The sequence below is a fragment of the Chrysemys picta genome, chromosome 8, assembly GCF_011386835.1.
Source record: "Chrysemys picta bellii isolate R12L10 chromosome 8, ASM1138683v2, whole genome shotgun sequence".
In the NCBI taxonomy this organism is placed as follows: domain Eukaryota; kingdom Metazoa; phylum Chordata; order Testudines; family Emydidae; genus Chrysemys; species Chrysemys picta.
The window spans coordinates 75208390-75225474 of NC_088798.1; the positions used below are offsets into that span (position 1 = coordinate 75208390).

A 17085-nucleotide genomic window follows, 5' to 3' on the forward strand; every position below is an offset into this window, starting at 1 on the left:
GTGCTATTCAGCTAACCAGTTAAAAATGTAACATATGCAACCTTAGGGAAAAAATGATTGATTGCGCCATTTGCACTGGCAAACATTTACAATTCACTCATTTATTTTTTAATCTGCTGATAAAAAACAAAAGCAAAACAAAAAAACTAAAAAATACACCCCAAACCCTGAATGCCAAGAAAGGCAAACTTAGGAAAATGCCATGACACAAGAAGTGACATATTCAAAAGGGACATTTTTTTATGCTTTTTTTTTTCCACAACTGCGTGCAACAGAAATGGACAGAAAAAAACGAGATGTAAATCATGACACAAAACATGCATTCATTTTATTCACAAAACAGCCTGGATCGCTAAAACATTACAAACAGCATTTCAATTTACTGATGTAGAGAGAGCTGGAGAAACGGGGATTTGAACATAAGAGAAATATTAGCTTTCAGAACTGCTTCAGCACAGGTCCTGCAATTTTTTTTATTTTTCTTTTAACTTCAGTAAGTTTATAAAAACGATTTCTATAAGTAAACCATTGCAATTAGGATCTTGTTTTCCCTGTATGCAGTATTTCTTGTTCTATATTAATAAACTAACAATGATTTTTTTTCCAAGACTGCCCATTTTGCAGCAATTTTTCTTTCATCTTTAATACCAAGCTTCTTGCTGGTTAAACTTACATATGTGAATGGTTAGGAAAAGGGGTACTACATCGTTTTAAACATATTCTCATTTATAAACATGAAGTTGAGGCATTCTAGAAACTATCCACTCTATTTTATGATGGGAAATAATCAAATAAAAAGTATAAATGAGGGTGTAATTAAACAACTGTGCTAAATTACAGTAGTGCTTATTAGTAACTAGATTTTAAAAGGTTACTGTAAATTTACATTCTCTACACAAGAACTGCATCTTCCACACATAAACAACATCAACACCAAAACACAGAAAGAAACTGATTGTCCATACTCTGTCTATTAAGTCTTGGTACTTTACAGATCCATTTTTTTATTATTATTATTTGAAAAGCAGTTAAATGTTTTACTAGGACTTGAAGATGTTAAAACAAACGCAAAAAAAATATATATATAAAAACAGGAATGAAATCTGCGAGAAAATATTTTTGGTTCTAAAGAGACACAGGTGCATCCATTCATTTCAGCCAAAAAATTCCTTGCCTGAGACAACACAAGCAAGCAGTGACATTGCACTTGGATGACAGAGCTTTGGAATTCTCATTCCTACTGAAACCATCTGAATGCAGCTCCTGTAGGAAGCATCACCTTCTGGAAAGAAAGAGAAAAGAAAACAGGGACACGTTAAGAGTCAGGTGCATGTGGGAAACACAACTGCTACTAAATACGTCTGCTCTGCACATAACCCTGGGGCCGGTCACAGAAATCTTTCCTCGTGAAATCAGTCCCATTACTCCTCAAGGATGAAATCCCAGCCCAAGGTCCCGCTTAAGCCCAAATGAGGATGGGTTTGCAAAATCTGGCCCTGCGGACAGGTTGTTAGGCGGGGCGGGGGGTCCCCAAGAAGCACCATGTTTATACTAGGGACCTTGTCAAAGAGGTATTAGCCGGCAGTAATGCTAATACAATCAACTGGTAAGTTGATTAAAGGCAGCAGCTAAGTAAAAGCAACATATGACAACATGCAAATTTTGTCTGGAGTGCACTGCCCTCCCTGCTGGGGCACGCTTTGCACTCACATTTCAGTGTCTTTGGGGTTCTGTTACTATACAGCTGGACTTGTCCTGCGGGGGAGACTTACGCCTTTTAGCAGTTGCAGCCTTTGGTGGGGGGAAAAAAGAGAAAGAAAAGTCCACACAAAAGAGGAAAATCTGTATTGGATGGGAGACAAAATATCTGCTTTGTAATGCGAGGAGGGAGGGAGTAGCTTAATGTAGGGGATCAACCCACTCCCCCCTTTGGAACACAAGCCTTTGGAAACACAATGCACAATTCCTCCTGTTTCAGGCTAGCCACTTCTCCCTCAACCATCCCATTGTCTGACTGCTGATTAGGGCACAAAGGGAGCCAGCAACTGCTAAGGGGCCCTGAGTGCTACACTGTACCAGGGTGCAGGGAGCTCTGCCGTCACTAAGTCACTCCCACCGTCCTGGAAGGCTGGCGGCTGCCTGACGTACACTGCAGCTCCCAGGCACGATCTGGAATGGAGCTCACCACCCCTGACAACCAGTGGGCCAAATCCTGAGCCAAAACTTTCAAACCCAGCTGCCTAATGTCAAGCTCCTAAATCCAAATGACAAGATTCTCAAAGGTGCTGAGCACCCATCAAATCCTATTGAAATCAATGGGCGCTGCAGGTGCTCAGCACCTCTGAAAAACAGGATGTTCCTAGATAGTCTTGAATATGGCTCTAAGGAACCTAACTTTAGGCCCCCCAGCTTTGAAAATTTGGCCCCCAAGGAACAGGATCCAGCCTTGCTCAGGCAAACTCCCATTCACTTCAGGGAGAAGTCTGCTTGAGTGTGCAAGAAGTGAGGGCTTCAGGATTGGGCCCACTGAGAAAGGCTCAGCACACCTCAGAATTTGGGCTTGTGTTTGCACATTAGTAACTGGTGAGCATGCTGGCCCAGAAGCCTTTGTGGAAAGTTCTCCTTAGCCTCCTCTAGCCTGGGAAACTCAACGGGCACTGCCAGTCCTGCTCAGAGCCAGGTTCAGCCCCCGCTTCTGGAGCACGGGTCCTGTCTGTGCTCTCAGCGAAGCTGTGGTCAGCTGCTGCCGTCCTCCACCACAGGGAAATCCCCTAGTGCAGACTCAGCCTGTAGGCGCTTTAATAAAAAAATGATGCATTTCAAAGGCAGGAAAAGAAAGAGTTGGCCTAAGTCTGCTCCATCACATCCGCACACAGATTTCATAACAATCAGCTGGGCTAGTAACTGAAGCTAATACCTTGGATCATGTTCTCCAAACCCCGCATCTCTGCTGCATCTTTTAAACAGTTCCTTACAAAGTGAGATTCAGGTGACATCTACTAATTAGCGTTCTCGTTTCAAATGAACAGCATTTCACCGGGCAGTCACTCTCAACAGCTCTGCCTGGCTACCACACACATCTTCAGTGACAGAAAGGGAGGTTTGTTTTCAACCAGAGGCAGAACGGTTATTATTTGGCTTTCACTGCAGGTCGCACCTCAACCCTCGTTTCCCGCTGGGTGAAGCCACAAGGTTACGGTTGTGATATGGACAAAAGGACCGCTCGGCACCAAGCTGAGACCCAACAAACTCACTGTGCCTGAGAACTGCCTGACCTGGCGCTGCGACATCGGTTTTTAATATGAAGAAAGGAAGCGTGCCTGCCTGGGAAAAGGATATCTCCTCCACCCACAAGGGCTCATCTTAGAAGGGTTTCACTCAACAGACCGGGGGGAGGGAAGGAGCTACAGAGAATGCTTGCTCTGAAAGGGCATCTGGAAAAACAGCTCTGTGATTGTTCCAGCCATCCACTTACAGTTCCAGACACAATGGAACAAGCTCCTACTTCCCCTGTGTCTGATGTAGATTACAATGTCCGGCTTCCACTGAGTCGGATACAGAAAAGCCAGGCCAGCCTTCCCAGTGCAGCTGGCACGGCAAGGTAACTTTCCTTTACAAAGCTACCCTAGCCTCATGCTGATTGCTGAGCCTGCCCCAAACCTCCCCTTCATTTCAGGCCATTCAAAAACAGGCTAGGCTGGAGCACTTTGGGAAATCAGCAAATTAGAAAACGAGGGACAGAGCCCAAGATGGCAGAAATGAGCAATGCAAACGGGCCTTTCTGGGCACCTGTCAAACAACACGCACATTGAATCATGGCGCATGCATCCACATTTAAATGATAATACCTAGTGTTTTCTGTTCAATGGTAACACGCTTTACCAAAGAGCTCACAAGCATTATCACCCATGTTACAGATGGAGAGACGGCGGCACAGAGAAAGCTGGGACTTGCCCAAGATAAGCAACAGAGTCAAGACTAGAACTATGTCTTCTGCCAGTCGGAGACCTTACCCTCTGAACCACATGACCTTTATTAAACCCAATCACTTAAAAGGACAAACTTATCAAGAGCTCAGCTTTACACCGCAGTCCCTTGCATTTATGTAGTGTCCGGGGAATGCAGCTAGTGTATAGTACCGTTCCAGTACTTAGTACGGGGTTTGATGGGAAAGAGAGGAGGAATGTCTTCACACAGCACACAGTGAACTTGTGGAACTCCTAGCCAGGGGATGTTATGAAGACCAAAATTATAACTGGGATTAAAAAATAATTAGATAAATTCAGGAGACAGTTCCATCAATGGCTACTAGCCAAGATGGTCGGGGAGGCAACCCTACGCTCTGAGCATCCCTAGCTTCTGAGTGCCAGAAGTAGGGAGTGGACGACAGGGGATGGATCATTTGATGATTGCCTGTTCCGTTCATTACCTCTGAAGCACCTGGCTCTGGCCGCTGTCGGAAGACAGGATACTGGGCTAGAGGGACCACTGGTCTGACCCAATATGGTTGTTCTTATGTTCTTATTAATTTCAAACTGCAAAAGGCATGTGAGCTGGCAGAAATTAATTATCCGACCTAGGACACTGGGGCCAATACCCCGGTTCTTGCAGAACGCACCATGGAATCTTTAAGCAGCCACAAACGGTCAAGTCCTCCGGTTTACATCACCTCTGAATGGCAGCACTAGCAATGTTCAGGGAAGAGCGCTGCACACGGGGTATCCTAAACTATCACCTGCTGATCCTTGGGTTTTGCTTCCAAGTTCAGACCTGGCTTGACCCTTCTGAGATCCCACCGTATCACAGCACATGGGGAGAACTAACAGACATCAGAAGAGACCAGTTTTGAGTTGCACCCTTTAAAGAAGAGACCGTCAGAGAGTCAGCATTAGCTAAGGGAACAGAACTATGAAAGATTTTCAAAGCTCACATTGTGCTGAGGACCCACTGGTGAATGATACACAGCAAGACAGAGGAGTGTTCACCGGGGATTACAGGTCTTCCAGCCTGGATACTGAGGGAGATCTCCTACTCAAGAGTGGCAGGAGGCTTATCCTAGGCACTGCCTGCTATAAAGGCAGCAAGACAGGAAACCTACCAATGCCAGATGAAACTTGCTAGCACGTAGGACTCCCCAGGGGCAGCGCAGGGATTCTGAGCTGGTGGAGATGTAATGCAGGAGCCAAATGTACCAGTTAAATCCCTCTCCTTCCGTTCCTGCATAGCTAAGCTGGCTGAGGCTACTGATGGGGAACGGCGGGTTCCCCCAGGACAACTATGAAGTGCTGCAGCAGCACCCAAGTGGATGAGGACAGGATGGGCTAGTGAGGAACAACCATCTTCACCCCAAACTGGTTCCACTGGTGCAAACACATCCAGCCTCTGGCAAGGCTTGACAAAGGGGAGGGGGGGAGAATGACCTGCCCTGCAGAAAGCCCCCCTCCCTCCACTCCTGCACTCTCTTTTTTTGCCCAGGAGGAAGCCGTGGTATTTTTCCAGAAAAGTGTTTATCGGAAACCCGGCGGGGCCTGACATGTACCACAAAATACTCTACGGCCACCATGACATGGCACAAGTGCTGCTTCCGTCCCTGCAGGTAAGGAAGAATCAGGACAGGTGTCAGGAAACATTGGCTCCTGATCAGATCTAAGTGGGATGTCCCCAGGGGCAGCAGCTGGGGTTTCCCCCCTTCCTCTGAAGCATCAGATAGGAACTATTGCCAGGGGCTGGATATTGGATTAGATGGACCAATAGGCTTATCGAGCAGGGCAATTCCTATATTGCCATAAACCCTCAATCAGGTAGCTGCCTGTCCATGCACGCTTCCCTGACTCCACTAATCTCCTGTTGGAGAAGATGGATGCTAAGAAAAGCACTTCAACAGTCCAGCACAAAAAGGCAAACTGATGGAGGAGGCTCAGGGAAGAGGCTGGTGCAGTCTCTTGAGAACCAGTGTCCTTTGCCCAGGTCTTTCCAGGCACTGGTGTTGGTGGGAGACCACTTACAGCAGCAGCAAGTCAGCACGATGGGGAATGCCAAAGCCTCAGCTGATGATGAGCAGTCCTGGCACGGAAGCTGCAGGCACTCAGGGCTGCATGTTCATAGAGGCCTCAGCACAGTGTCCCTTTTTGTGCAACTAACTTCTGGTGTGTGCAAAACTCGCACACCTTTTAGCCCAAACACTTGTGTGTGCAAATGTTTGTATGGGCAAAGTCACTTTGGGTTGTTTTATCTCCTCTGTAGATGTGGACCTCGGGGTTTGGCTCCCCTCTTGCCAGCTTCGGAAGGAAATCTGCACCCTGCCAGAGGCCAGCTCAGCAGCACCGTCTTCCCTGCCATACAAGGACAGACAAACCAGAACTGAAGGATTTGCCCATGCACAGGAGCCCTTCAGGGACTGGATTTATGTCCTAGAGCCTGGACAAATGCCAACTTGAGGCTCAGGTGCCACCAGGGATTTTCAAAGTTGCCTCGAGAGGAAGGACCGAGCATTTTCCTCTATCCACAACTCACCCCGCTTTGGGGATGGGGGTTTTCTTCTTCTCAAGCTCCATCCAAATGTAAACACTCAAATGGCTGCACAATACAGGACAGAAATACCACCTGCCAGAGTGGAAGGCAATGGTATTGCCAAGGCAGAGCAGGGGCCTGCCGGCAGCTGAACCCAGGAAGTATGGAAGCTCTGAGGGGCCTATCAGAATCACAGATGTTCTGCGAGTTTGCACCCAGGCCGTAAGATTACTCGTGGTGAGAGCATGACGCCTAGCCATGTGGGTGTGCTGCGTTCTGTCACAAGAAGGGCAGTAGCACAACTGCCAGGCACTACCTGGGACCTAGAGTGGTTCCTCTGCTGTGCCCACACATGGTTAGTGAGTTCCACTTCCCTGTGTCCAAGGGGATCGATCCCACATGAAACCCCCTACAATGTCCTGCTCTGGTCCTAGCAGCTGAGGACCTATAAGATTGTTGCCCAGATTGTCCCACAATCCACTGGTGCAACTGTGGCTGGATAACATGGTATGCTGTGGTCAAGCCAACCTAGTTAACATGTTCCTGATGCTGCTGTGTAGATGTGCTGTGCCCATCTGCATGTTGGATTGGTGGGATCTATCTATGGCATAGACAGTGATGACGACTACAGTGTTTTCAGGAGCAGGCCCATCCACATGGGGACTGCGTAAAACAGAGACAGGTCTCGGGCAATGGGAGGGGAAGGTGCGCAGCACCGTGCAGGGTCGGGCCCACAGCAAGCTGCTTTGGCTTGCTCACAAGACGATAAGCCGGTCCCGCCTGCTCATAGCACACATCTGATTTCCTGGGCAAATTTATCTTGGGGGCTGAGTGAGCACCACGGCACAATCATTGTTTCTCAACAATTTCTGCAATTTGCAATCAAATCACTGGAGGAGGCAAAAGAGCAATCGGGAAAAGATGCTTTTGTGCTAGCGACATATCTGGTCAGCAGTGCCAGGAGCAAGCGCTGCCTTGGGAGCAGGGCTAGCCCTGGGCCCCAGCCGGGAGTTCAAGAAGAGACATCTTTTGCAAAAGACCTTTCATTCATTCCCTTTGAAGCACTTGGCACTGGCCACTGTCAGAAGACACAACACTGGGCTAGATGGTCCATTGGTCTGACCCAGTGTGGCTGATCTTATGTTACAATCTTATGTTCAGATGGCATCAGAGGAGCCCGGCACCTGCTATCTATGGTCCTGCCCATGCTATGGCTCGAACTGCAAGAGCAGCAACCCTCTTTGGAAGCGTTGGCCAAGACCATTCCAACATGGCTGTTGATAACAGAGTCACTGACCAGACAGGGAGGGATTATTTTAGGTGACAGACAGCCATGCTGGGCGTGCACTCTGCTCCTCACCCCCCGTGATCGACAGCTCACTCTACACCGCACATGGGGTGGCCACAAAACCACGGTACAACCATGTCAAGCCAAGAGAGGTGCCCTCATCTGGGAAGAGCCCAAAGTACTGGCCATGCGCAGAGGCTGGTACTTCCTCGTTCCTCATTCACTATGTATGGGAGGCCAGGGTGCAGCTGCAAGGAGCTTTCCCGCCCTTTCATTCTTCCTCTGACATGGCCTAGCGGCTCCCCGTCCCTCAGGCAGTCTGACGTGCAGAGGGAGGGTAATGGTGATGCTGAGATGAAGTTTATTTTATGCCTCCGTAAAGACTGTGATATTTTTATCCACAGCTTTGCTCCTTTCGCTGGCTATCGGGAGGGAGTTCTCCTGGAAAAGCTTCTCTCTCCTCTCCCCACCTCAACCACCAGGGCCTTACCCCACCGTAACCTTCCTTGACCAGGGCAGGCTAGCAGGGACTGGAGCCCATTAATGCCTTCCCTGCTTCAGCCACAGGGGTTGTGCCAAGTGGCTTGAAGTTGTTCCACCCACTAGGAGCTGAGCAATCCTATCGCTCCCAGTCCCTATCAGCCTAGAGGGCAAGAGACAGGGCTGTGGGATCAAACCCAGGCCTCGTGCTCTGCAGCCCAGAATCACTGCATGGCTGGGTTTACGAAAAGCAGCAGACAGCCAAGCCTGGCACTAGGATCTGGGGGCTCTCCAGGACGTTAGTCTCCGTCTTTCTCCCCTCCTTCCCCAAACGCTTTCCTTTACCTACTCTCTCTTCCTATGGCTAGGGATGGCTACTGCCCTCCATCCCACCACTTGGTGGCCAGGCAAAATGGGCATGGCAGGTCTTTCCCTGGGTTTGGACCTGCTGCTCTCTGTTCAGCAGAGCTAGCACAGCCCCCACCAGCACGTTCAGACAGCTGGTGACCCCTTCGAATTAAAGTCATCTCACAAAACAGGGGACCAATGTGGTTCTGAAGCCTGGGCCATGAGCTTACCAGGGTCCCAAAAGCCAGCTCTACAGATAGCTCAGGAGGTGCATGACTCCCCCCCACCCTCCCGAGGGATTGACTTTCACTGACACCCCACACGGGCCTTATGCTGCTGGGGACACCGGTGCAATCAAGAGGAGTCACGGGGGCCACAGATGGCATGGAGTCAGGGAGGTCGTGTCTCTTAGTGAAGATACGCCTTTAAACATTCTGCCCATGCCCTGCATTGCCTCGTTCCTAAGGGCTCTGGACTGAGGGGCTGCCTGCCCAAATTGAAGCCTGGCAGTGCACCGCCATGCTGACCCATGGTACATGGACACACTCCCAGTGCACAGCAGGCCCAGGTTTCTACATGGGCAGGAGAGGCACCTAAAGTGCCAAGATCCCAGGGGTCTCTCTCACCTCCAGCATTCAGCCTGCTCTGCGGAACATAATGTTTGGAGCAGCTCAGCTGATAATACTGAACCGGGGGCCAGGTGTGCCGATCTGAAAGGCCAATTCAGGGCTTTGTTTGGAGGAATACAGGTGCTAGAAAGATCAGGAAAATTAAGAAGTTCCAGGTCAAAGATGAGTCTGGAAAGGTTATAAGAGACCCAATCTGGAGAGGTGCCAAGCACCCCTGACTCCCCACAGTAGTTGTGTGTGCTAAGTACGTACTCAACCCCTCTCAGGATGGGGCTCTGTATAGAGAAGGAAGATGATGAATGAGTCATGTAAGTGCTTAGACTCATCTATTGAGCAAGCCAGTGCCTGGGCAGAGCCCAACTCACTTCAGGTCGCAGTGAATCAGACCTGTGTGCACCAGGCATTGAGCTGGAGGCTTTTTACAATTGGTTGTTATTCAGAGCTGTTTGAACACTACCATGAACGAACATATCCCAGGCAATGGGCTGATCTCTAACCCTTCACTGCCTCTCTCTATTTGCCCTTTGGCATGTGTGAATGGTCATCTAGGTCACATGGTCTTGTTTCTGTTCCCTGATTGGATAACAGAACCTTTTGTACAACAGGAGAGGCGACTCAAAGAGATTTCAAGATGGCCACATATTTGCACTCGTATTCACAAGAGACCTGAAACTTCCACACACATTCTTGTACAAGGCGGAGGTGCCCAAAGGTCACCAAAAATTAAAAGAGAATGTTATGGATGCCGTTGAACTGGATTCACAGAGTTTGTTCAAATGAACGTATGTGAGTATGTTCTCCAGTGTTTCCCCAGCCAGATCAGAAAGGGAGGAAGTGTGGCTCTTGAGAGATTTTTGAAGAATAACATTGGGACACACAAGAATAACATCGGGACAACACATCCTTGTCTAGCCATCACCAGCAATGGAGAAACAGCTGTTGGGGCACAGAGACCATCAGCAATGCCTCTGCTCTCAAAACAGGAGTCATGACCACCTCCAGGGGGTGCTATCGAGCCAAGAAACTGAGCAGGACACAGTGATGTTGCATGAATTTGTTGCAGTGCTTTGGCCAGCGGTGACAGCTGAAGTTGGTGAAGATTTAATCACCAATAAATTGTGCCGAAACACAGGTGACTTCCCAAATTTGTCTGACTTTATGGAGATGACAAAGTCTAAGAGGAGGATATTTTCATCAGGAAAGAGATAAATAATGAAAGTTTCAGAAGAGGCTGAGATCTGTAGTGTCCACAGCCCTCAGCTCCACCAGGCTCCAGTGAGTGGAAGAATACACTGGATCGCCTTAAAGAGCATGAGAACTGCATCTCCCACTGGCACAGCTCACAGTCTGCCACCCTGTCTTCACCTACCTACGCACATGGACTGCCAACTAGGTGAGCAGTGTGAATGAGAATGCAGTTTCTGGGGCGATGTCATGGAAAGAGTGGCCATAAATGTACAGCATTTGAGGTTTTGCCCTATTTTGGTGACTGTAGTTCTCCAAAGGATGGAATCTTACCTGAAACTTTAGAGCCAATGACAGCTATCAATCCATTTCTGCCTAACCACATCTGGAATTCCTGTTGAGTCACCTATTCTACATCTATGCGTTATTCCAAATTCACTCGGAAAAGAAAGTGACTCGTCCACTCAGAGGCCCCAAATCATAAATTAAAAGTCCGATTTCCCAGTCAGCCGTAGAACAGGAAACAAATCAAACGGGTGAGCTTTCGAAGGGCTTCCCATGCAATTTAACTTCCATATAATTCATACTGCAGGAAGAAAACCCTCTTCAACCTAATGTGAGCTGTGGAATCAATTGACCTGCTTTAGGACTCTTCAGAAGAAATGAACTTTTTTTTTCCCCTCTCCCTTTTTCCAGATCACTGACTCAGCAAATTAGAACAAGAATATAATTTAGCAATACAGCGGTTTTTGAAAGACACCAGTCCCCCCCTAACCCCACCACCCAAATAGATTTTTTTCCCCTTCACTATTCATTCAGATCTGATGCTAATTGAAAACTTAGAACGTGGCTAAGAAAACAGTAAGTTCTCTCCTTCAGAAGACGTCAGAGGTTGCATAATACCCTTGCAACCTGGTACAACATCTTGCTGCCTCCGCTGAGGTTGAGGTGTTTTTAACCTTTGTTGGCTTCACAGGAGCAATCTTCAGCAGCAGGAGGAAGGCACACAGCCTGAGCGGTGGTCAAGCTACCAAAAATCGATCGTGAATTAAATGGAATATACAGAGGACTTTGTTCAGAGGACTCAGCCCAGCCAAAAGTGGTCACTACTCCCAGCACAGAACACTCACTCACGCTTTAGCCATTTCTGCTCAAGAAGCAACGGGGAGATTCATTTCCCTCGTATCCACACAGCTCTTCCAGGTCAAGGTTGTATCTTTGACATGCAAGGGATTGCTTTTGTTGCTACCTACATCGCTTTTGTGCTAGGGCTTTATAAAGTGTAACACACATCCCCACCAAAACAAAACTAACACATGGGAATCAGAAAACATCTCTGGTCAACAGAACGTTTCCAAACAACAGGTCTTCTGGGATTTCAAATTCAAGCGAGAAACTGGACTGCGGGTGAACTGTCCTCCCACAGCTGAACATCAGAAGCCCTGGTCACCCATGGCTAGGAGATTTTATTTTAAAAAGCCAAAATACAGAGATAGATTTATGGGAAGAGCATCTGATGATACAAAACGCCCACGCCAGGGATTCCCCCAAGCCCCAATTTTATTGACCTTTCCTCATTTAAGGGATGGATAAAGTAGTGAATAGATGCATACATGTTGGCGTTAATAAAGCACAGTAGTCCATTGTCATCTCATGTCTGAAACATGCCCAGAGGCACTGTATGCTCCTAACTCACGCCTAACTTTTCACATAATTTATGCTGAAGTTTACTGGGAACAACTGAGTTCTGACCTTGCTCCACAAGGCTCTGGTTGAATTTCAGGCATGTCTGATAACTCAATCCATGCTGCCTTGCATATGGGCTCCAAATTAATAACCCATCTGCCCTGCACTAGCACTCCATCAGGAATCAGCTTCACAAGCCAGCAGGATATGTTTGGGCAGCTCTTTTCTAGCACTGAATCCTGCAGTCCTTACTCAGACTAAACTCCCAGTGATCTTAAAGAGCATTTGCCCAAGTAAAGATTAAGGACCCAATCCTGAAAGGAGCAGAACACCCTGGATTCTCACTGGATTCTGCTGGCTGACAGCAGCTCCCAGGAGACACCCAGCATGCTCCAGTACTGGACACTGAGGAAGCCTATCAGACCTGGCCCACAGTCCAGACATAAAAAAAGGAAAGATCAGGGGCCAGATTCCATTCCCAGTTACACCAGTGTATATCTGGAGTAACTCCTCTTCCTTCAATGGATTCATATTGGTGTCATCAAGCTCAGAATCTAGCCCTAGGTAAGCTTAGGTTGTCTCAGCACTGGACATGTTTCCCAAATGAAGTGGCCATTCCCCAGTTGATCACACCAACTTTCAAGAGCTCATCCCCTAACAATTTGCACACAGCACAATCATTTTCATAGGAATTAACCACAGCCTGTTTCTTCCCTTTCAGAACAAGGGGCAAACTAATGACTTACAGTGGAACACTAGTTTGGAAAAACAGGTTTAACAGATTGATAATGGCAGGGTAACTGCCTTGAGACCTGCCATGAAAAGCCAAGAATTTAGGTCCTGCTCCAAAACCCACTGCTGTCTACGAAAAGACTACCACTGACTTCAGAAGGCTTTGGATCAGGCCCTCATCCCATGATTCACTTACTGGCTCAAGGAATTGTACTAAGCAATGGCTAGCTAGCTGGTAGGTACAATAGTGAGACACTCCCCCTGTTATAAAACTCAAAAGCCCCTACAGGAGTCAATAGAAAGGATACAAATCTACAGAGGATTGTAATCATAATGGCAAGACCTATTTCAGGTGATATTACTGCTAATTACTAATCAGAATATAGTCGATCAGCATGAGGGGATCGCTGACAATTTGTGTGTGATGCTAAAGGCAGGAATTGTTAAGAAGAAGAAAAAAGCCCCAGGATTTTATCATCTCTATCAACATCCAAAGGACAGCAGACCAAGAGAAAGGTTAGGATGTCGGACTACAGCCAGTTACCTCCAGCGCTGCAGACGGCTTCTTTTTGAGTTCCTCACATTTTCGGAATTTGCAAATCTGGTGGCCAGTTTTGCGATTCCTACAACTGCTGCACTGCTCGCAGTTTATCCGTCTTCGGCACGGAGGGCACATGCCACATCTTTTCCGTTTCTTTTTCCCAGAATTGATGGCAGATGCCAATTCATTCTGCATCGGGTACTCTGCCAAGCCAGCCATATGGAGCGCGCTCTCTGCCAGAAACACGCCAGCAGGGGTCATAATGAAAAGGCCTGGGTTTATGGGAAAAGCCCCCAGGTAAGGAAAATCAGATGGGCTGTTCATTGTCTCTGCAGCTGAGACCGCTTCCATATCAGAGATACCAGTCCCGTGGTCATTTGGTAAAGGAATGTGCTCCTGTACCACTCTTTTGAGCATATCTGTAGACTGAGCAAACTGTTGTAGGCTGATCTGTCCTTCTGATGAGATTTCTGACGCCCTGTCTGATTTGCTCAGCATACTAGAGATGTTTTTGTGCTTTGAGGTAGAGTGACTTTTATCCACAGTTGTTGCTTCATTGCCATTAGCTAAGGAGGTTCCTTTCTCTGAATGTTCGCTTACCAAGCTGCTGCTGCTGAAGGTGGAGTAGTGGGAGAGCGGACGCGATTTCTTAAGACTTTTGTTCAAAGGTTCACTTATGATCCCACTTTTGTTCCTCCTCTCGGAGTTGACAGGGGGTTGCGAGTCCTCTTGGTTATTTCTGTCCAACATGTTGGGCTTGTTACCAGCGTCTTGAGGGGCGCCAGAATTAGACATGGTGTTAAAAAAACCAGAACCAAACCAAAAAACCAAACCCCACTCGCCGCAGCAACTAACCAACCAACCACCAAAAACTGAAATAATTATAATCAACAGGGGAATCCTTCCAATGCTGCTGCAGGAGTCTTCAGGGCAACGTCAATGCAGGGACATCGTCTGCGGTGCTGGTACAAAACATACAGCTCTGGAAGTAGAAAACAATAGACAGTTAGCAGTGGCACAAGTGACCGTGCTTTCCAAAGCCACTCTCCAGCTCCCTGCAATGAAAGCCTCAGCTCCACTAACAATGAACCGACGGGGCACGGACCTAGACTGGGATCAGTTACTCTACGCTGTTACGTTTAAAGGGTCACCATCATGGATTTCAAAGGAACGGCCTGGCCTGGCTGACTAGCAGCACCCTGCACTGCTAATGCGCCAAGGATCTGATTCCCCTTTCCCACTGGGGGAAATGAGGAGGAACCCTGCCGAAGCCAGCAGCCCAGATCCTCTCCTCCAGCTGAGCAGTGTTCGGCACAGGTCCGTGAAGTGAGGAAAGATGACTTTAAGTCATCTTTGTGCTGCCCTGATTCTGAGGCTGCTAGCCTAGTCCCTAGAGCACCACTGAATCTATTTCCTTCCCACATCCCCAGCAGCCGTCCCTGCAGCTGAGGATCAGTCAGACACAGTGGCATCTTGTCCATGCCCTCTTTTTCCTAGCCACATACCCAAACAGACAGATTTCTCTTAATGCCGGACTTGAGGTTGCCAGGTCAGAGCCAGGGACTGGCCCAATGGCATTGCACTAGGGTACAGCTGGTGTGAGAAGAGAACCAGGCCCCAGCAATCTAATCTGTTTTCACCATTTATGCGGATTCATTTTCCCTTGTCTCACCCAGCTCAGGCAGCGACTAAATGGGTCAGTCTGTGTTTCTGGCCTGACTCCCTCTCGTGTCCTCAATCACTGCCCGAGCGCTGCTGCTGCTCGAGGAGTTCCTGTAGCTGCAGGGGGGATTGCTTCTTCTTCTTCTTTATTTATTTATTTTTTTTTTAAGAATGAATGCTTGCCTTGGGAGGCAGAGAGGAAAGTGACGAGACCGTCCCGTGATGAGAACGTCCCTCTCCTGATGAGAACGTCCCTCTCCATTCTGTATAGCAGACCCCAGAGGTTTAGCCTACACTGAGCTGGTGTAATCCCTCTAGTGAAGTGGTCCTCAAACTGTGGGTCAGGACCCCAAAGTAGGTCGCAACCCCATTTTAACGGGGTCACCAGGGCTGGTGTTAGACTTGCTGGGGCCCAGGGCTAAAGCTGAAGTCTGAGGGCTTCAGCCCTGGGTGTTGGGGCTCAGATTACAGGCCCCCTGCCCAGGGCAGCAGGGTTTTGGCCCCCCCACACCCAGGGTGGTGGGGCTCAGGCAGGCTCAGACTTCTGTCCCCCATCCTGGGGTCGTGTAGTAAGTTTTGTTGTCAGAAGTGTGTCACGATGCAATGCAGTTTGAAAACCCTGCTATAGTGAATCAGTCTGCAGACAGCAAAGCCAATCGGAGAAGCTTCCTATGGCCACATGGGCCTGATTCTGATCTCACCTACACCAGTGTAGCCCCACTGCCTCCAGCTGCGTTCCTCCTTGCTGTGTAAGGCGGTCCTGGTACTGCTACCCTCAGCATTGAGTGCCCGGGTACGTTTCCTGAAGGGTGGCCTCCCCTGGGTAGTTCCCATGTCTAGGTCACTGCAATACCGCAGCGGGCACAAGTCAGAGCACTCGCCTGCCGGGCGCCCAGCTGGAGGAGAGTGGGAGGAGGAGCCGCTCAGAACTGTGCCCACAACCCATTCTACGGGGGGCAAATGTGCTGGTGCAAATTCCGCAGGCCCAACCTGCTCCCGCAAACAGGGAGGTCAGGACCCAGCTTGGCTGCAGGGAGACTCATTAGTGCAAAGTTCGCCCCCCGCACCCAACGGGCACAAAGCCAGAGTAATCAGGCTTTAGATGAGAAAAGCTTAGGGGCATCAAGTCCACATGCCACCCACCAAGCCGGCTGCAGGGCCACGGGGCCATCGCTTCCTGAGCTGGAGGTTGGCCATGGCCCTCCTCAGGGGTCTCAGCCACTGGACAGGCCCAGCAGCTCCCACCGACAGCACTTTATCCACACTGGCCTATCAGAACCGACCTGTGGTGCTCAAGGGCCATGATGACCTCCTGCCCAGCTGTTCAGAAAAGGTGGCGTAGCAGGACGGGACACTTGGGTGAGCCCTGATTTCGGGTGGATCAGCAATGACAGGGGGCAGGGGAGGGGGAGCAGGAGGGATCAGGGCTGCTTCCCGCCCACCGTCCCCAGCTGGCCTTGCGTGGGGCAATGGACACGCTGGCCAGGGGCCCCCTGGGGCCAAGGCACGCACCCGGGGAGTGGGTTCAGGGCATAGCGACTTGCCCCGCTCAGCCCACCCACTTGGTGCTCCAGTGGCCAAGCCTTCGTGCCCCAACCCTGCTCCCCGGATGGAGCGCTGGGCGGGCGAGCGGAGCAGGACAAGCCCCTGACCCCTTTCCCCGGATGGAGCGCCAGGCAGGCTGAGAGGGGTAAGCCCCTGCGCTCCGACTCCACTTCCCAGATGGAGTTCCGGGCGGAGCAGGGTAAGCACTGGGGCCGGAGCAGAGCCAGGGCTGCGGGAGTGGGCATGGATGCTAAGTGGATGGGCCATGGCCCATCCAGGCACACTGGTGGCTAACACCCCTGCACTGACAATGCCCCCCCACCACTGCCTCAGGGCCTGAGCCACACAAACCCGCCCAGCCTGGCCCATTTGGCGTCACAATGTGGCGTCTCATCTGCCTTAAACCAACAAGCCCTGATTATTCCCAGCGCCAAGAGTGACAGCTGCGTTATCTCTTTGGCACGCTTCTCCCTGCTCTT

At 49.4% G+C, this 17085-nt stretch overlaps 1 protein-coding gene across 15 annotated transcripts in view; it reads right to left on the reverse strand.

The window, feature by feature from the left end:
• Positions 1-299: 299 nt before the first annotated feature.
• Positions 300-17085, reverse strand: part of CXXC5 (CXXC finger protein 5) — a 136045-nt gene continuing 119259 nt past the window's right edge. For 12 of the 15 annotated variants that reach the window (XM_024107109.3, XM_024107107.3, XM_065554834.1 and 9 more), the window contains 3 exons: positions 13403-14381; positions 1711-1842; positions 300-1282 (listed from right to left, as the gene is read on the reverse strand). In XM_024107109.3, the coding sequence (XP_023962877.1) occupies positions 1714-1842; positions 13403-14194 (921 nt within the window). In that variant the 5' untranslated portion in view covers positions 14195-14381 and the 3' untranslated portion in view covers positions 300-1282; positions 1711-1713. The remainder of the gene's footprint in view (positions 1283-1710; positions 1843-13402; positions 14382-17085) is intronic. The other 3 variants (XM_065554835.1, XM_042850747.2, XM_042850748.2) reach the window with 2 other exon arrangements.